Below are 19,031 nucleotides of genomic sequence, written 5' to 3'. Positions count from 1 at the left end.
TAACCTTCTAGCTGTATCCTTATCTATAATTTCTTTTCAGTCTTTCAGATTTCCACCTAATTTATCTTCAAAAGAGTTTGAATCACCACCTATAACCAGCTCTAAAAGTCTTTAATGGTTACCCAATGCCTTTAGGAGAAAAAAAATACAAAAATACAAAAAAAGCTCCTCTTCCTGATGTAAAACCCTTTGTTCTGTGCTGTCACATTAACCTTATGATTTATTCTTCTTGAAGGTCTAGCTACTGCTCACTACTTGCTCTTCCCTTTATATAAAGTGTCCAGAGCTTTGTGACTACTGATATCTCAACCTGGACTGATCTGTTACCATTTCCCTCCAAGGTCTAATTTGACTACTATTTCCTAAGTGGGCACTTTGGTGATCCCGTATAATAGCTTAGTATTCCTTGTGCTAATTTTCTAAGTAGCTTACCCCCTTATTAAACTCCATATCTCATTTAACCTTACATTTTAGTTAGTTGTTTGTATCTCATTCTTTTACCAGATATGAAGCTGCCTGAGGTTATAGACTGTCTTAGCTAAATACAGCCATCTCCCTACCCACCTAATGTTTCACATATAGAATCCACATTTAGAATTTCCCTATGGGGAAAAAATAAAATAACATTCTATCCTTCTAACTAAAAGATAAAGAATAAACATAGGAAGTATGGCTCATTTAGCACTCATTGCTATAGATACATAGTTCTCAATGAAACGGCCTTTATAGGTGTGGTTTTGCCTTTCTTTCTTTCTTTCTTTTTTTTTTTTTTTTTCTTTTCTTTTCTCTTTTTTTAAATCACAGATGTAGACATTCTTCCACTGAAAGGTTTCCTGGGTGAAAATGAAAATTGAAAATCCTATTCAGAAATAGGCAAAACAACAGATGTTCCCTATCCAAACTTTCTACTTGAATTCAAGGCCTGGTTCCAAAATCTAGATCTCACTGTTATTACTGACCTGTTTTCATTTCCTTCATTCTCTCTGGACCAATTTTCACAATAGTTTTTTTTTTTTTTTCCCCCCTTAAGCATTTCTTTACTGGGTACAATTAAATATGGTGTCTTGCAAAATAGAGGGAATGAATAAATCTTAATACTCACTGACAAAATAATTATTGGCAGAAGTGGATAACAATTTCAAATAATAATGGAAATCTACTTTGAAATAGGTCCAATTAGATTCAAAGTACCATTGAGAATTAAATTTTATATAGTAGCAATGTGATCAAAAGGTCTGCATTTAAAGAGGTTTATATTTTTGTAGTTAAAAAAGCATATGATTATATGATAATTCCCTACCATATAAATGAGTGTTCTTTATAAACAGATAACTTCTAATTTGTATTAATCTTCCTTTTGTTCATTTTAGCATCTGCTTAACTCAACTTAATAGTCTAGTTCTTTCAGATGGTAGATGACTCTAGAACTAAAAAAATACTTTGTTCAATCAATGGTACTTGCCCAACGTTGAGTCCTTAATTTTCCAGAGGTGAACAATTCACTTTGCCCTAGAATAATCAGATACATCAGGAGTTTTTTCCAATAAGTGAATTTTTATTGACAGTAGCCTTGGAACCTCATAAAGCTGCCAACATATCTCTAAAAGCTTTTTCTTATATATCAGAATAACCAGTCAAACTATTGGCAGAGGGGTGGAATAACCCCTATACTTCACCCAGGTGCTACTAGGTGAAATCTGCGGAGTATGCTGAGTGTATATTAAGTGAACATTGGAAATAAATTTTGTACAAACCATGTGGTTATAATAAAGTTTCTGCTCTCTACTTGCCAAAGTTCCTTATTTGTAAAAGAAAGGGACACTCGGGGAAAAACAGCATTAGCTTTAGAGTCAATTCAAACTTGGATGTAACAAAGCTCTGCTATTTCCTAGCATGGGAAACCTGAATTAAATGCTTCCTCATTTTTAAAAACAGAAGGTAACATTAACTTCAAAGCACTGCATGGGGAATAAATGATAGATAAAAGAAGAATAGATACAAATGTGAAAACTCAACTGTGCAACTCCCAGTTATATAAGGAACTTTAAGGTCTAGTAATGTCTTCTTTTTTTCTTATGATGCTAATTGCAAGTTAATTTCTTGCTATGTTAATTTAGAGTTTGAGGAGGAAAATCCTCTATCTAGTAAGGTATAATGGTGGGCAATATATAAACAAGTACTCAGGAGAGGCAACTGAGCATAAAAGGACAACACCAAACCACTGGGTATGAAGTCCCAAATTCTTTCATTGTAGAGTAATGAGGATGACAGGAGCTCTAAACATACAGTCCAGAGTGTGAATGTGTCTCCACAGTGAATGTTTCCTCATTTTGTTTCTGAGACAGAGTTTTAACTTTCACAAGCTTAAGCTTTCTCATCTGCAGAATGAAAGTATTTCTTAATAATAGGTTTGTAAAGATTACATGAGATTATGGTGCTTGCCACATTAATGACAGCTAGTATTATTCATCACATCAGAAAAATAAACCTGAAAGCATCAATAATTAAAAAATATCTGGACCAAGCAGTGACTCAAGGATAAGTATTAATCACCACCAGAGAGTCAGGCTGCAGACCACTAGCAAGAACATCTGTTATGAATTGTTATAGTACTTTTTCTTAGAATACAATTACTTTTTGTGTGTGTGTGAAAGAGGCAAATATACATATGATAATAAATATTTGTTATTTTATACAAAGAATGCATCTATAGTCATGTGTTAGTATTTATGCTTACAATGAAGTGTGCTTTGTACAAGTAACTGTAACAAATAGCTCACGTAGGTAGTACATAAATTAAGAACAGCTTAGTATTTTAGGATATGGAGAATGGCAAGGCAAGAAAACTATTTCTAGACCCCTTCATGAAGGCTCAGTGTTTTTTCAGAAAATGGTCTGCTTGGGGCAATGGACAAATGTAGAGCCTGATTTTTGAAGCAGTTTTCGCATTAGACTTAGGCTAAGGAAGATAAGGAAAGAAAGAATATCTCAAGAAAAAGTCCAGTAGAGGAAGGACAGCGAAGTGAGAAGATACAGAGGCCAGCATGTAAGAAATAAGAGAAAGGTCAGACAGACATTCTCAGGGAATCCAAAAGATGAAAGGATAAAGTAAAGTACAATTACTGGCAGGATTTGAAATACTTTGATGAGCTCACAAGATGAACTGTCAAAAGTTCATCTCAAGCTTTCTATTAATGGAAAGATAAATCAGTCCTTAACAAGTTTTCACCCTGGAAGAAAGGAAAATGCAACATCATTCAACTTGTACGGTAGCCAGCAATGAAGGACTTATCTTCGAAAATGCTTATTCCTCAACCTTCATATCCAATTAATTAAGTTCCTTTATATTTTCACTCTTATATTTCTATAATTCTCCCTCATTTCTCTATCTCTATTGTTTCCTTTCTAGTCCAGGTTTTTATCACATCTTACTAAAACCTCTATACCAACCAACGACCTAGTCTCCCAGAGTCCCTGGCTCACCTACCCCTCATCTCAGACCTCTTCAATTCTCTACTAAACCTAAAAGCTAAAACCAATATTTTCCAAAGGCAAACCTAACCATATAACTGCTCCCTCCTTGAAACACTTCCTTGGTTCTCATTATTTTCAGTACTAATATAAAAATCAACAATGTATAAAGTCTAGATTCAGTTTCTATTTATTTCTTTAGTTCCATCAGTTTGTATAGTGTGTCCCTTTTGTCTGTGTTTCATACTATTCAGCCAATACTGATTTTCCTTCAATTTCTTATCATATATAAAATATTCCAATATTTGTCAAAATGATTGAATTAATGATTATTGATCCTAATGAATATATGCATTAATTGTTAGTTAGAAAATACCATTGCTCAATTTTTGGTAATAATTATAAATAGAGTCCGCTAAATGAAAATAAGTCTGTGATTTTCTCAATGACAAATTCATCAAATAACTACTAGCTACCAATCTATATTTATAGACAGAAAGTTGTCCTCACATTTTTCTGAGGTATAACATCTCTTCATACAATTCACAAAGTCTTTTGGTAAGGATTTTACATTCATGATAAAGTGCTTAAACAATTTTCTGTTAGACTTTGATAAATTTCTTATGAGAAGATCACCTGACTGTCAGTCTTAGAAGGGACCTAATGTCCTTTAACTGATCTTTCAAGGTGTTTAATGACCATTACCTAGTCTAACAATGATTATCCAACCATTTTTCCCTCCCCTCTGTAAAAAAATCCTGTATAAAGAAAAAAAAAATCTTTGCATTAGCCTTTTTATAAAGGTTCTTCTCTTATGGCAAGTTTGAAATAAATATTTGAACAAGCTTATACCCAATTAGCTCAAGTTGCTTTACTAGTACTAAACTTAGATGAGTAAAGAGCTAGCATAAATAAAAGAGCACTTTAGTGGTCAAATACTCTCAGATCTACTAGTGATACTCAAGCGAGCTATGTAAGTTTGATATATGGAAACTGTTGAAAATCTGTGAATTTAAAACCTGCACTTCTTATTGCTTTCATTAAGATACTGATCATTCCTCATGTAAGGTCTGATTTTAAATTTTTAGTATGAGAGTTTGATGAGAGTTTGATATATCTATATGGATTACTGATCACTCATTCTTCTATCCTCTTCCAAATCACTCTCTCATGCTTATGGAGCATGAAATTGAACAGAAACTGTCTTGTTTGGTTTTGCAGTCATGGAAAAGAGAATGAAGATACACTAAGCTACTAATAATAACAATAACAATAACAACAACAATAACAACAATAACAACAATAACTGATCCAGAAATCACAATACACCAAGATTCAAACAAAGACTAGAAGAATTTAATGCTAAATATTTAGAGTTCAACCACTGCATTTGCCTGTATGTCTAACTTCACTTCACCTATATTTTCTACTTTGGGGAAAGTTACTTTTTTTTTAATGGTTAATTTAACAACATTTACCAATAACCTATGATTTAAACTGACAGGTCAGGAGGTGGACAGAAATAAGTTCCCTGTCATATTTGTGTAGTCTAGTTCTGCAGAAATTTATGCAAAAGGAAGTCGATAATAATCTTGAGTCAGAGAGGGAAACCAGTCCTTCCAAATATCCTATATTTTCTGTATACAAATTACTATCTCCCTATCAGCAAAAAGGAGTCTTCAAATATGTTTGATCCCTTTTGAATTTTTTCTTCTTTTGAAACTAAATTTCTAGTTATCAGACTATCATGTGCAACATAATTATAGCGTTCTACAATTTTAAAGACATAGCATATTATTGAATCTCTGAATAATCAATTCCAACTTTCAATTAACAACACAGAATTGAATAATAAAAAAAGAATACAAAAGAGACTTGTGATTTTTATAAATTGAATGACATTTTTTTTTTAAGTTGTAATGTGCAAAACTCTTACCTCTTGAAATAACAGTTTCCAATCCAGTTCCATTAATAAAAGCCCGTTTAATGGTTTGTGTTTTAATATCTGTCCAGTATAAACGTTCTTCGGATGCATCAAAGTCTATCACAGTGACATCATCAATATCAGGGACTGTAAAGGCCGTGATAAAGTTAAAATATGGATTATCAATATCCACTCCTCTGATTTCAGAACGTCTTGCATATAGAAGAAATTTTTTCATTTCTAGAAAAGAAATAGAAATAAGTGTTTTTCTCTTATAAGCTCGGCAAGTTTGAGGCAATCTATAAATTCTAAAATTATAACTTGTTGATGATTTAATGGAATTTTAACACCAGAAAATCATAATCAAGATTTGATGGGCATAGGTGAGTTATCTATTATTTAAATTAAAATACTTAAGAAACAAATGTAAAACAAGTTAGAATTCTTAAGTCATTATTTTTCTTTAGTTAGAAATACCAAGAAATTCTCAATGATTTGATCTTAGAATTTTAAACAATTGCTAAAACACATGAATTCTGCAAATGTCAAACAACCTTATTTGTTCTTTGTACCCAATTATAACAAAATTAAATGATTTTTGAAGGCATTTAAGAACATTTTTTATACTATCTCTGAATAAAATTAAACATGGATTTAAAAATCATGTTCATGTTTTCCTTATCAAAATTGGGGTTCAAATAATGTTAAAGCATGCTTTATTATACATTTTTTTAAATCTGTAGTAAGTAACATTGTGAGGCATTGCATCATTTTTACTTTCCATAGACACTTTTTTGAACTGAGTTTGTAAAATAGGAGGTTAAATAGAAACAGAAGTCACAGATATTCTAATATTTCATTGCTCTCTTTGGAATTATTGTTGTTGTGATATGTTAAGATTATATATAATTAATTAAATCAACATGTGCCTACATTCCTGAGTTAAGATTTTGTGAGTACATTCTTTTCTGCCCTTAAAAGTAATTGCTCTGCAAATAACAAAAATTACTCAAAATTAAAATAAATCAAAACAGCAAACAACCCACAGTCTGATTTCATTCACAAATTTCATTATCATTTTTCTAGTTTAAATGTGCTGTTTAAATATTTTTAAGAAATATATCAAAGTTATATATTTTACTTCACTTTTTCCCCCTTTGAATTGATAATCTCCTATAAAATGATGTGAGAGTAACTTTAGAAGAGCAGGAAGAGATTAAAGCTGTTAAGTACTTCTTTGTTACATGGGTTACCTACATCATCACTTTCTGAAAATGCACTTTCACTTACAAATATCCCTGTTTTGTAGAGATAAATTCTGCTAACATACCAAATAAGAAAGTGGCAAGAAAAAAATGAATAAGGTAATAAATAGTAAAGTGCAGCATATCACATATCTAAAGAATTTGTCAGTCTTTCCAAAAGTAGATGAATCATCAATAGAGTCTGGAAATAGCACTACCTCAAATGTTTTTAAGGAATTAAAAATCTCTTCTGCTTTGCTTTGAGGAAAATCTTAATGCTAATACAATTTGAGAGAATTCAATTTGAATTTTAGATAAGAACTTCAAGAAATTTACCATAGCAGGTCTTCTTGTCTGAGGAAAGCTTCATCAAGTGGGGGCATGCACAAGCAGCACTCCTATTATGATTGATCAGACACATGTGAGAGCAGGGGCCTTTGCCATCATTAGCTGCACAGGGATTGGGAGCTGTAATTACACAGTGAAATATTAACAGTGAAGAAGAAAAAAATATATCAGGGAACCTCTGAGGTTGACAAGGGTAATTCACTTAAAGATTCAAAGTGAAGTTCCCTATATGGCACCCATTACTGGGATGAATAATATGACAATAATAGACAATCATATACAGCAATTACATTAATAAAAACATTTTCCTCCTCAAAGATAACAACTAAGTTAACTCTCTCAATTTTCTCTAAGTCTAAATATATGCATCCTATTTCCTTAGAAGCAAAGAATTTTTCTGAGAAAAAAAAAAAACCCAGGAATAATTATTAAATTTAGTTTATAATAAGTTCAACTAAATCATAATCCAGGAATTGAGTGTATCAATGGATATTGTTACTTTCCTAACCTACGATATAGACTCTCTTTGTGCCTTAGCATACCACTCTTAGTGTTTCCCTAGGAAACTGTGTTGTTACATACATATCTTTCCTTCAGGTCATATGATCTTTATCAAATCAGAAGCCTAAGTGAAGAAATGTTAATATCCTTCTTTATTAAGACATCTACTTTTTCTTTTTTTTTTTTTTCTCTACTAACTGGCTAAAGTTTCCTCTACTTTACAGACTTGCTAAACTATATTGTATAAGTAAGTTATAATATATTCAAACTTAGAATGGAATATTAAATTTTGCAGTTCAATATCATTCTCTTATTCTTTTGTGTTTCGTGTTCTGTCATTATGCCTTTTAGATAAGATTTTAATCTCAATTGATCAATTCTCTTAAATCTTATTTTTATAGAACCTATCTGGTAGAATAAGAATACTAAATTAAAGGCAGAAAAGTGTTACAACTTCTGATCCCACCAGCAATATTTTAGGTTTCAACCTATTTTACCTTCCTAACAAGTGGACCTATTGTTCAGAGTAGTTAATGAAGTCTTGTAGAGTTTTAAAGCACAAAGACTAAAAATCAATGGGTTATAATAAAATTGTAAAGGATATGAGAAATTAATGGTACTTGATACTCAATGTGGTTTTTGCTAGTATTTAGCATCCTCCCAGCCAAGGTAATAAAAATAATCCATGTCTTTACATTTGCTTAAAAATAAATAAACAAATCAAAGGAAATGAAAGACTCAGAAATTTTTTTCTAAGAAAATCAATTAAGGAGAGGTTTTAAGATGGTGGCATAAAAGGATCCTGAACTCACCTCCTTCCATGAACATAACAAATCTACAACCATATATATAGAATAATTCCCTATGAAAAGGACCTGAAAGCTAGCTAAACAGCACCTCCACAGCAAAGGATAAAAGGGCCACATTGAGACAGGTAGGAGAGGCAGAGACATGGTTTCAAAGGAAGCCCTCCTTAACCCTCACTGCTAGCTCCAGTCAGAGCACCCTGACCGCACACACCACAGCCACAACCTGCCTACCTCTAGCTGGCCAGCCAAGCATCCCACCCTCATGCACCATAGCTACTGCCTGTCCCACCAAAGCTGGCAGGGATGTACAGCCCTCACAGGGGACACTTCTTGAGCATCTAGCTCTCTTGGCTAGGGAGGATTACATTTCTGGGCCTCATGGGTCTGAAATATTTGGAGAAACAGAACTTGGCAGGCTACAACCCCCAAGGCACTGCATAGACAGTAGACTGAAACCCTCCCCCAGTATTTCTGTGAAAATGCCTATTTTCTTGTTCTGGAGCTTAAGCCTGAGGACATCCAGAGGTCAGAGATGCCCCTGGGAACTAAGTAAAGAATCACCATATTAGTGCCCTCATTTGTCTTTGCTGATATTTCCCAGAAAAGGGATTGTACATATGTCTAAAGCCATAATTTTTAAAACTGTTATCCAGATCTCTCAGGTTTGGAAGTCAGCATGGTTTATGATTATGAACCCATAAGACTCTATTTATACACCTTAAAAGCTGTTGCCTGAAGATCTGGCTTACAATTAGATTAAAACTATGCACTGTCTAAAATCCCTCCCTTTGGAACACTGACAGATTTTGGCATACCTGCAATATCTGGGACCTATGAAGAATAAATTAGGCTACTTAGACAATCACAAAGGTCTGAGAAAAAACCACAAGCTAAAAAAGTTTGAAAGATAAGGTTTATCTGATACACAAGTCCACTGCTTTAAGACTGAGAGAGGTAGTTGTTTCACCTAATGCATAAAAACAAAAACAGAGAGCCAAGCAAAACGAAGAGACAGAGGAATAGGTTCCAAATGAAAGAATAAGACAAAGCCTCAGAAGAAGACCTTAACAATGTAGAGGTAAGTAATCTATCAGATAAGAGTTCAAAGTCATGTTCATAAAGATGTTCACCGAACTCTGGAGAAGAATGGATGAACACAGTGAGAACTTCAGCAAAGGGACAGAAACCATAAGAAAGTACCAAAAAGAAGTCAAAAGACTTACAATACAATATATTACAATAGCTGAAATGAAAAACACAATAGAGGGGTTCAACAGCAAACTAGACTAAGTAGAAGAATGGACCAGCAATGTGGAAGACAGGCAGTGGAAATCATCTAATCAGTGGAGCAAAAAGAAGAAAAAAACAAAATAATAATAATAAAAGTGAAGGTAGCTTAAGAAACCTGCTGGACAATATCAAACAGAATAACATATGCATTATAGGGGTCCCAGATGGAGAAGAAAGAGAGAAGGGTGGTAGATAATTTATTTAAAAAAATAATGACTGATTAAGACAGTATGGTACCAACACAAAAACAGACACACAGATCAATGGAACAAAATAGAAAACCCAGAAATGCACCCACAACTGTTTGGTCAACCAATCTTTGACAAAGCAGGAAAGAATATCCAGTGGTAAAAAGACAGTCTCTTCAACAAATGGTGTTGGGAAAACTAGACAGCAAAATGCAAAAGAATGAAACTGGACCACTTTCTTATACCATACACAAAAATAAATGCAAAATGGATGAAAGACCTAAATATGAGACAGAAAACCATCAAAATCCTAGAGGAGAACACAGGGAGTAACTTCTTTGACATCAACCATAGCAACTTCTTATGATGTCTCCAGAGGCAAGGGAAATAAAAGTAAAAATAAACCATTGGACTTCATTAAAATAAAAAGCTTCTGCACAGTGAAGGGAACAATCAATGAAACTAAAAGGCAACCTTCTGAATGGGAGAAGATATTTGTAAATGATACATCTGACAAAGGGTGAGTATCCAAAAAATATAAAGAATTTATAAAACTCAACATCCAAAAAAACAAATAATCCAGTTAAAAAATGGGCAGAAGACATGAACAGACATTTTTCCAAAGAAGACAGACACATGGCTAACAGACACATGAAAAGATGCTCAGCATCACTGATCATCAGGGAAACACAAATCAAAACTACAGATATCACCTCACACCTGTCAGAATGGCTAAAATCAATAATACAAGAAACAGCCGGTGTTGGCAAGGATGCGGAGAAAGGGGAACCCTCTTACACTATTGGTGAGAATGCAAACTGTTGCAGCCACTCTGGAAAACAATATGGAGGTTTCTCAAAAAGTTAAAAATAGAACTACTCTACAATCCAGCAATTGCACTACTAGGTATTTATACAAAGGATACAATAATATTGATTTGAAGAGACACATGCACCCTGATGCTTTTAGCAGCATTATCAACAATAGCCAAATTATGGAAAGAGCCCAAATGTCCATTGACTGATGAATGGATAAAGAAGATGTGGCATATACATACAATGGAATATAACTCAGCCATAAAAAGAGTGAAATCTTGCCATTTGCAAAAGAGGTCAGTCAGACAAAGACAAATACCATATGATTTCACTCATATTTGGAATTTAAGAAAGAAAACAGATGAATATGGAGGCAAAAAAAGGATAAACCAGAAAACAGACTCTCAAGTATAGAGAATAAACTGAGGGTTACTGGGCAGTGTGATGGGTGAGGTATTAAGGAGGGCACTTGTGATGATCACAGGCTATTGTATGTAAGCAATGAATAGCTAGATTTTACACCTGAAATTAATATACACTGTACGTTAAATAACTGGAATTTAAATAAAAACTTAAAAAAATAATGGTTGAAAACTTCCATAATCTAGGAAAAAATTAGGGATTAGGCATCCTGTTCCAGGAAGCACAGACAGTTCCACATAAAATAAATACAAAGGGATCCAAACCAAGATACATTATAATTAAAATGTCAATAGTTAAAGATGAATAGAGAATATTAATAGCAGCAAGGAAAAAACAAATTCTTACATACAGGGGAACCTTAAGGCTATCAGCAGATTCATCAGCAGAAAGTATATAGGCCACATGGGAGTGGGATGACATGTTCAGAGCACTGAAAGGAAAAAAGCAAAACAAAACAAAACAAAGCAAAACTTCCATTCAAAAATACTTTACCTGGCAAGGTTTTTATTTGGAATTGAAAGAGAAATAGAGTTTTCCAGATAAGCAAAATGCAAAGGAATTCATTACCACTAAGTGGCCTTAAAAAAAAGTCAAAGATGGGGTGCCTGGGTGGCTCAGTCGTTAAGCATCTGCCTGGTCATGATCTCAGGGTCCTGGGATTGAGCCCCGCATCGGGCTCCCTGCTCCGCAGGAAGCCTGCTTCTCCCTCTCCCATTCCCCTTGCTTGTGTTCCCTCTCTCATTGTGTCTCTCTCTGTCAAATAAATAAATAAAATCTTTAAAAAAAAAATGTCAAAGAGATTTCTTTAAGCTAAAAGAAAAGGGAATAACTAGTACCAAGCAAACATATGAAACTAAAAATCTCATTAGTAATGTAAATATATAGTAAAGGTAATGGATTAACCATTTATAAAGCTAATATGAAGGCTAAAAGACAAAAATACTAAAATTAATTATAGCTATAATAATTAGTTAAGGGATACACAAAATAAAAAGATGTAAAAAGTGACATCAAGAATAGAACACATGATAGGGGAGGGTAATAAAGATGTAGTTTTTAGAATGTGTTCAGACTTAAGATGCTATCAGCAAAACAGACTGCATATGTGCATGTGTGTGTGTGTATATCTCTATCTATCTATCTATCTATCTATCTATCTATCTATCTATATGGTGCTATATGTGGACCTCATGGTAACCACAAATAAACAATCTATAGTAGATACACGAAAGACAATAAGAAAGGAATCTAAACATAACACTAGAGAAAATCACCAAACCACAAGGGAAGAGAGCAAAAAACGAAAAAAAGTAATAGAGGCAAACTACAAAAATGTCCAGAAAACAATCAACAAAATGTTGATAAGTACATACCTATCAATAATTCTTTAAATGTAAATGGAGTAACTCTCTAATCAAAAGACACAGAGTTGGCTGAATGTGAAAAAGCAAAATAAAACAAAACAAACAAAAAAACCCCAAGATGCATGCATATATTGCCTGCAAGAGACTCATTTCTGATCTAAGGACACACACAGGCTAAAAGTGAAGGGATAAAAAAAGATATTCCATGCAAATGGAAAGTAAAAAAAAAAAAAAAATTCTGGTGTAGTTTATACTTACATCAGACAAAATAAACTTCAAAACAAATTATATGAAAGACAAGGGCATTACATAATGGTCAGTCCAACAAGAAGATATAATATTTGTAAGTATTTATGTAGATATTTATACACCCAATAAAGGAGTACCTAAATATATAAAGCAAACATTAATAGACTGAAAGAGAGAAATTGACATCAATACAATAATAGTAGGGGACTTTAATGTGCCACTTACATCAATGGATGGATGTCCAGACAGAAAATCAATAAGGAAATATTGGCCTTAAATGACACATTAAACCAGCTGGACTCAGTTATATATAGAACATTCCATCCAAAAGCAGCAGAATACATGTTCTTCCCAAGTGCATTTGGAACATTCTCCAGGATAGATAACATGTTAACCACAAAACAAGTCTCAGTAAATTCACAAAAAACGAAATCATATCAAGCATCTTTTCTGACCACAACAGTATAAAACTGGAAATCAATTACAGGAAGAAAAGTGTAAAAATCACAATTATGTAGAGATTAAACAACATGCTACCAAACAACCAATGGGTCAATGATAAAATCAAAAAAGAAAAAAAAAAATACCAGGAGACAAATCAAAATTGAAATACAAAAGGCCAAAATCTGTGAGATGCAGCAAAAGCTGTTTTATGAGGGAAGTCTATAGCAATACAGTTAACCTGAAGAAATACGAAAAATCTCAAATCAACAATCTAACTCTATACCTAAAGGAAGTAAAAAAAAGAACAAATAATGCCCAAATTTAGTAGAATGAAGGAAATAATAAAGATCAGAGTAGAAATATATTGAATAGAGACTAAGAAGACAAAAGAAATGTTCAAGGAAACTAAAAGCTGGTTCTTTGAAAAAATAAATAAAATTGATAAACCTTTACTTGGACTGAACAAGAAAAAAAGAGGTGGCTCAAATAAATAAAATAAAAAATGAAAGAGATGTTACATCTGATACTAGAGAAATACAAAGGATTATATATTAAAAAAAAAAACCCTACTAAGAACAATTAGATAATTAGATAATTAGAACCACCAAATTAGATAATCTAGAAGAAATGGATAAATTCTTAAAAACATATAATCTTCCAAGACTGAATTATGAAGAAATAGAAAATATGAATAAATTGATTATAAGCAAGGAGATTGAATCAGTAATCAAAAACCTCCCCCCAAAGGACCAGATGGCTTCACTGGTAAATTCTACCAAACATTCAAAGAAGATTAATACCTACACTTTTCAAACTTTTTCAAAAAATTGAAGAGAAGCAAATGTTTCCAAACTCATTTTAAGAGACCAGCATCACCCTGCTGCCAAAACTGGAAAAGAACACCACAAAATAAATAAAATTATAGGCTGATATCTCTGATGAACATATGTATAGAAATCCTCAACAAAATATTAGCAAACAGAATTCAACAATTCATTAAAAGATTATATACCATGATCAAGTGGTAGTTATCCTTAGGGGTGCAAGGGTGGTTCAACATTCCCAATCCAATCAAAGTGATATATTACTTTAACAAAATGAAGAATAAAAATCATATGATCAACTCAACAGATGCAGAAAAACACGTTTGACAAAATTCAACATCCATTTATGATAAGAACTCAACAAAATGGGTATGAAGGGAATGTACCTCAGTATAACAAAGGCCACACATGACAAACCTACAGCTAACATAATACTCAACAGTGAAAAGCTAAATGTTTTTCCCCCTAAGATCAGGGACAATACAATGATGCCAACTCTAGCCACTTTTATTAAACACAGTACTGGAACTTCTAGCCATAGCAATTAGGTAAGAAAAAGAAATAAAAAGCATCTGACTTAAAAAAGAAGAAGTAAAACTATCACTATTTGCAGATGACATCACACTATATATAGAAAACCCTAAATACTACACTACTACACACACACACACACACACACACACAACTGTTAAAACCAATAAATGAATTCAGTAAAATTACAGGAGAGAAAATCAATACACAGGAATCTGTTTCAATTCTATACACTAATAATGAACTATCAGCAAGAGAAATTAAGAAAACAATCCCATTTACAATTACATCAAAAAATACCTAGAAATAAATTTAAGGAGATGATTTATACACTGAAAACTACAAGACACTGATATCAGAAACTGAAGACACAAATATGTGGAAAGATAATATCGTTCTGGATTGGAAGAATAGTATTGTTAAAATGTCCATAATATCCAAAGCAATCTACAGATTCGGTGAAATCCCTTTCTTTTTTTTTTTTTTTTTTTTAAAGATTTTATTTATTTATTTGAGACAGAGAGAATGAGAGAGAGAGAGCACATGAGAGGGGAGAGGGTCAGAGGGAGAAGCAGGCTCCTTGCTGAGCAGGGAGCCCGATGTGGGACTCGATCCAGGGACTCCAGGATCATGACCTGAGCCGAAGGCAGTCGCTTAACCAACTGAGCCACCCAGGCGCCCCGGTGAAATCCCTTTCTAAGTCCTAAGGGCATCTTCCACAAAACTAGGACAAATAATGCTAAAATTTGTATAGAACCACAAAAGACCCTGAATAGCCAAAGCAATCTGGAGAAAAAACAAATCTGGAGGTATCATGCTCTCTGATTTCAAACTATATTAACCAAATGGTATAGTATTAGTATAAAAATAGACACATATATCAATGGAATAGAGTACAGGGCCCCAAAATAAACCCACACTTTTATGCTCAATTAATTTATGATAAAGGAGTCAAAAATATATAATAGGAAAAGGATAGTCTTTTCAATAAATGGAATTGGGAAAATTGGACAACCACATGTGAAAGAATGAACCTGGATCACTATCTTACACCACACATAAAAATTAACTCAAAATTGATAAAAGATTTGAATGTAAGGCCTGATACCATAAAATTCCAGAAGAAAACATAGATGGTAAGCTCAAGGCAAGGGAAACAGAAGCAAAAATAAACAAATGGGACTACATCAAACCTAAAATTTTCTACACAGCATAGGAAATCATCAGCAAAACACAAAGCAAAGTGCTAAATGGAAGAAGATATGTTCACATCATATATAGGGGCTAATATCCAAAGTACATAAAGAACATGTAATTTAACAACAACAACAAAAGAAACAACCTTGTTAAAAAAATGGACAGAGGATCTAAATAGACATTTTTCCAGAGAAGACATAGAGATGGCTGACAGGCACGTGAAAAGATGTTCAACATCATTAATTATCAGGGAAATGTAAATCAAAGACATAATGAGATTATCATCTCACACCTGTTAAAATGGCTTTTGCCAAAGAGACAAGAAGTAACATCTGTTGGAGAGGATGTGAAGAAAAGGGAACACTCATACACTGTTGGTGGCAATGTAAATTGGTAAAGCCACTATGGAAACCTATATGGATATTCCTCAAAAAATTAAAAACAGAACTAACACAATTCAGCATTCCACTTCTGAGTATTTACCCAGAAAACAAAAACACCAATTCAAAGAGAAATATGCAACCTGTGTTCACTGCAGCATTATTTATGATTACTAAGATATGGAAACAATCTAAGTGTCAATCAATGGATGAATCGATCAAAAGATGTGGTATATAGATATATAGATATAGATATGCTGGAATACCACTCAGCCATAAAAAAGGAAATCACTATTTGTGACAATATGGATGGACTTTTAGGGTATTACGCTAAGTGAAATAAATCAGATAGAGAAAGACAAATATCACATGACTTCACTTATATATGAAATGTAAAAACAAAACAAACAAACGAAATAAAACAAAAATGAAGTCATAGAGAATATATTGGTTATCAGAAGGGAAAGAAGTTGAGAGGGTAGGCAAAATGGGTGATAGGTATCAATTGTATGGTGATGGATGGTACTAGACTTGTAGTAATTGCTTTGTAGTGTACAAAGCTGAACTATAAAGCACAGCTGAAACTCATATAATATATACTAAATTTTACCTCAATTAAAAAAATAATCCATTAAGAACAAAACCATTAGAAAAGAATGGAAGCCTAAGTCTAGAGATTCCTTGGGAGACCAAGTCCTTCTATCACATGGAGAAGTGCCACATATTTTATTTTCTTCCTTTTTATATATGTGTGTTACAATTAGATTCCCTAAAGAATTGCAGGTTAGAGAAGCAAGAGAGCAGATGTAAAGGTTATTAAGGAGAAAAGGTTTTTGGAGGAAAGGAGGTGGAATCAAGGGACACTGTTTGAGAATCATTAAATACCTAGAGTCAGGGAGACCTAGCGGTAGTAGTAAAAGTCAAAAATCCAACACTTGAGACAAGGAACAGAGGGTGAAGAAAAAGAGGAAAAACAGAAAAAAAATAGAGGAGTAAAGAGTGGAAGAGGAAGGAGAAGGAGAAATTTGTTTAAAAATATTGACATAGGAAATGCTATTCCTCTCAAGGAAATTAAAGTCATAATCCAAGACAGTTCAATGATAGGTACTTGGATTTCACTTTGAACATCACTATTTTTGGCCCAGAATCATACTAGCTCTTCTCAACATCCTATAATTGTGATAAAATATTTTTAAAAGCAAAAATAAAATATTTACTTTCTGTACACCCAATAAAGTAAAAAATTACATTGCTTTGTAGCCCATCTGTATTAATAACACTGAAACATAATATTCACAATATTCTGTGCTTTCGCAGTGTGCAAAATCCAAAAGACTTTTTACTTTCAATATTTATCTTTTCTCACTTTGAAATAATGCTGTTAAATATTTTTAGTTTTTTTCTAACCACGCAATCGAACAGACACCAAATTACCAAATTAAGGAATTTGATTCACAAACCCACATTTTTTTTTTTTTAAGATTTTATTTATTTATTTAACAGAGAGAGACACAGCGAGAGAGGGAACACAAGCAGGGGGAGTGGGGGAGGGAGAAGCAGGCTTCCCGCTGAGCAGGGCGCCTGATGCGGGGCTTGATCCCAGGACCCTGGGATCATGACCTGAGCCGAAGGCAGCCGCTTAACAACTGAGTCACCCAGGTGCCCCACAAACCGACATTTTAATATAAAGCAGGTATTAGCAAATGGTGACTATGGAGTCAAATATGATCCACTGCTTGTTTTTGTAAATAAAGTTTTATTATCACATAGCCATGCTCATTAGTTTACACATGGTTTATGGCTGCTTTCACACCACCACAACAGCACAGTTGAGCAGTTTCAGCAGAGAACAATTAACTATTTTATAAGATATACTATTGCAGAATTCAATATCAATACAGAGGTTGTAAACTCCTACAAGACCAAGACTATCCCCTTTATTTGTATCCAGGAGATGGGAAAAGCTGACCAGTCAATGTAATGGTATAAGCAATCTTAACAGATGAAATTCAAACAGAGCTGTGCAGACTGAGTGTACTGATAGTTCATATTATCTAAACTCAAGTTGAGGATGCCTGGGTGGCTCAGTCGGTTAAGCGTCTACCTTCAGCTCAGGTCATGATCCCAGTGTCCTGGGATCGAGTTCCTCATCAGGTTACTGGCTCTGCGGGGAGCCTGCATCTCCCTCTGCCTCTCTCTCTCTTTCTCATGAATAAATAAATAAAATCTTTAGAAATAAAATAAAACAAACTCAAGTTTACCAAAGGACCTTAGAGATATATGTAACTCCCCTCTTTATATTTATGCATTGAATAAATATTTATGAAGCACCTAATTATTCTGCCTACTTTTAAAAAGCTTGAATTTAATAGTAGACAAGACATAGTTCTTACACCAAGGGGTTTAAGAATCTGTACACTAATCATGTACACCATTCCCTGCAATTCTATGGTCACTGTGCCAATTTAGGTTCTCTCCATTTCTCTCTTAGATTGCTACACTAAGTTTCTAAGTAATCTCTTGATTTCTAGTTTCTCCCCACTGCATACCATTAGCCTTCTAAAACACAGACTTAATCATATAACTGCCTTGCTGAAAAATTTTGGATGGCTTCCCACTGTCTACCTCACAAAGTCTCAGTCTTACCTCCTACCATGATTCTTTGGCACTGGCCAGAGTTGTTTATTTTCTGTTCTTTAACCTCCAGGTGTTTTTTGTTTGTTTTGTTTTATCCTGATGCACTCTATTTGTTTTTGTTAAAGATGTTCTCAGCCTTCCAAACTCACAAAACTTAAATTTCAGAGCATTTTTTTCACTTCTTTTTCACTACCATATTTAATGAGTTAACAAATATTATCTGACTTCTCTAATTTGTGTTTCCTTCTCTCCATTTTTACCTTTCCTCTTCCAACATAAAGTTTTATTTCGTCACCTTTAACGACCTTTATGGCCATGCAACTGGTACTCTGTGGGATACTGCTTAGAACATATCAATCACTCTTTTTATGATACCTCCCTATCTTCCAGCC

The 19,031-nt window shown here is 33.5% G+C and overlaps 1 protein-coding gene across 9 annotated transcripts in view; it reads right to left on the bottom strand.

The window, feature by feature from the left end:
* The window catches only part of LRP1B (LDL receptor related protein 1B), a 1,853,519-nt gene that overhangs the window by 573,021 nt on the left and 1,261,467 nt on the right, over positions 1-19,031 (bottom strand). For all 9 annotated transcript variants that reach the window (XM_032387847.1, XM_032388632.1, XM_032390176.1 and 6 more), the window contains 2 exons: positions 6,976-7,107; positions 5,408-5,635 (listed from right to left, as the gene is read on the bottom strand). In XM_032387847.1, coding sequence (XP_032243738.1) covers positions 5,408-5,635; positions 6,976-7,107 — 360 coding nt within the window. The remainder of the gene's footprint in view (positions 1-5,407; positions 5,636-6,975; positions 7,108-19,031) is intronic.

This window comes from Phoca vitulina, unplaced genomic scaffold (genome assembly GCF_004348235.1).
Source record: "Phoca vitulina isolate PV1807 unplaced genomic scaffold, GSC_HSeal_1.0 scaffold1, whole genome shotgun sequence".
In the NCBI taxonomy this organism is placed as follows: Eukaryota; Metazoa; Chordata; class Mammalia; order Carnivora; family Phocidae; genus Phoca; species Phoca vitulina.
The sequence above is the reverse complement of the archived record's forward strand: the minus strand, read 5'-3'. Positions and strand labels throughout refer to the sequence as shown.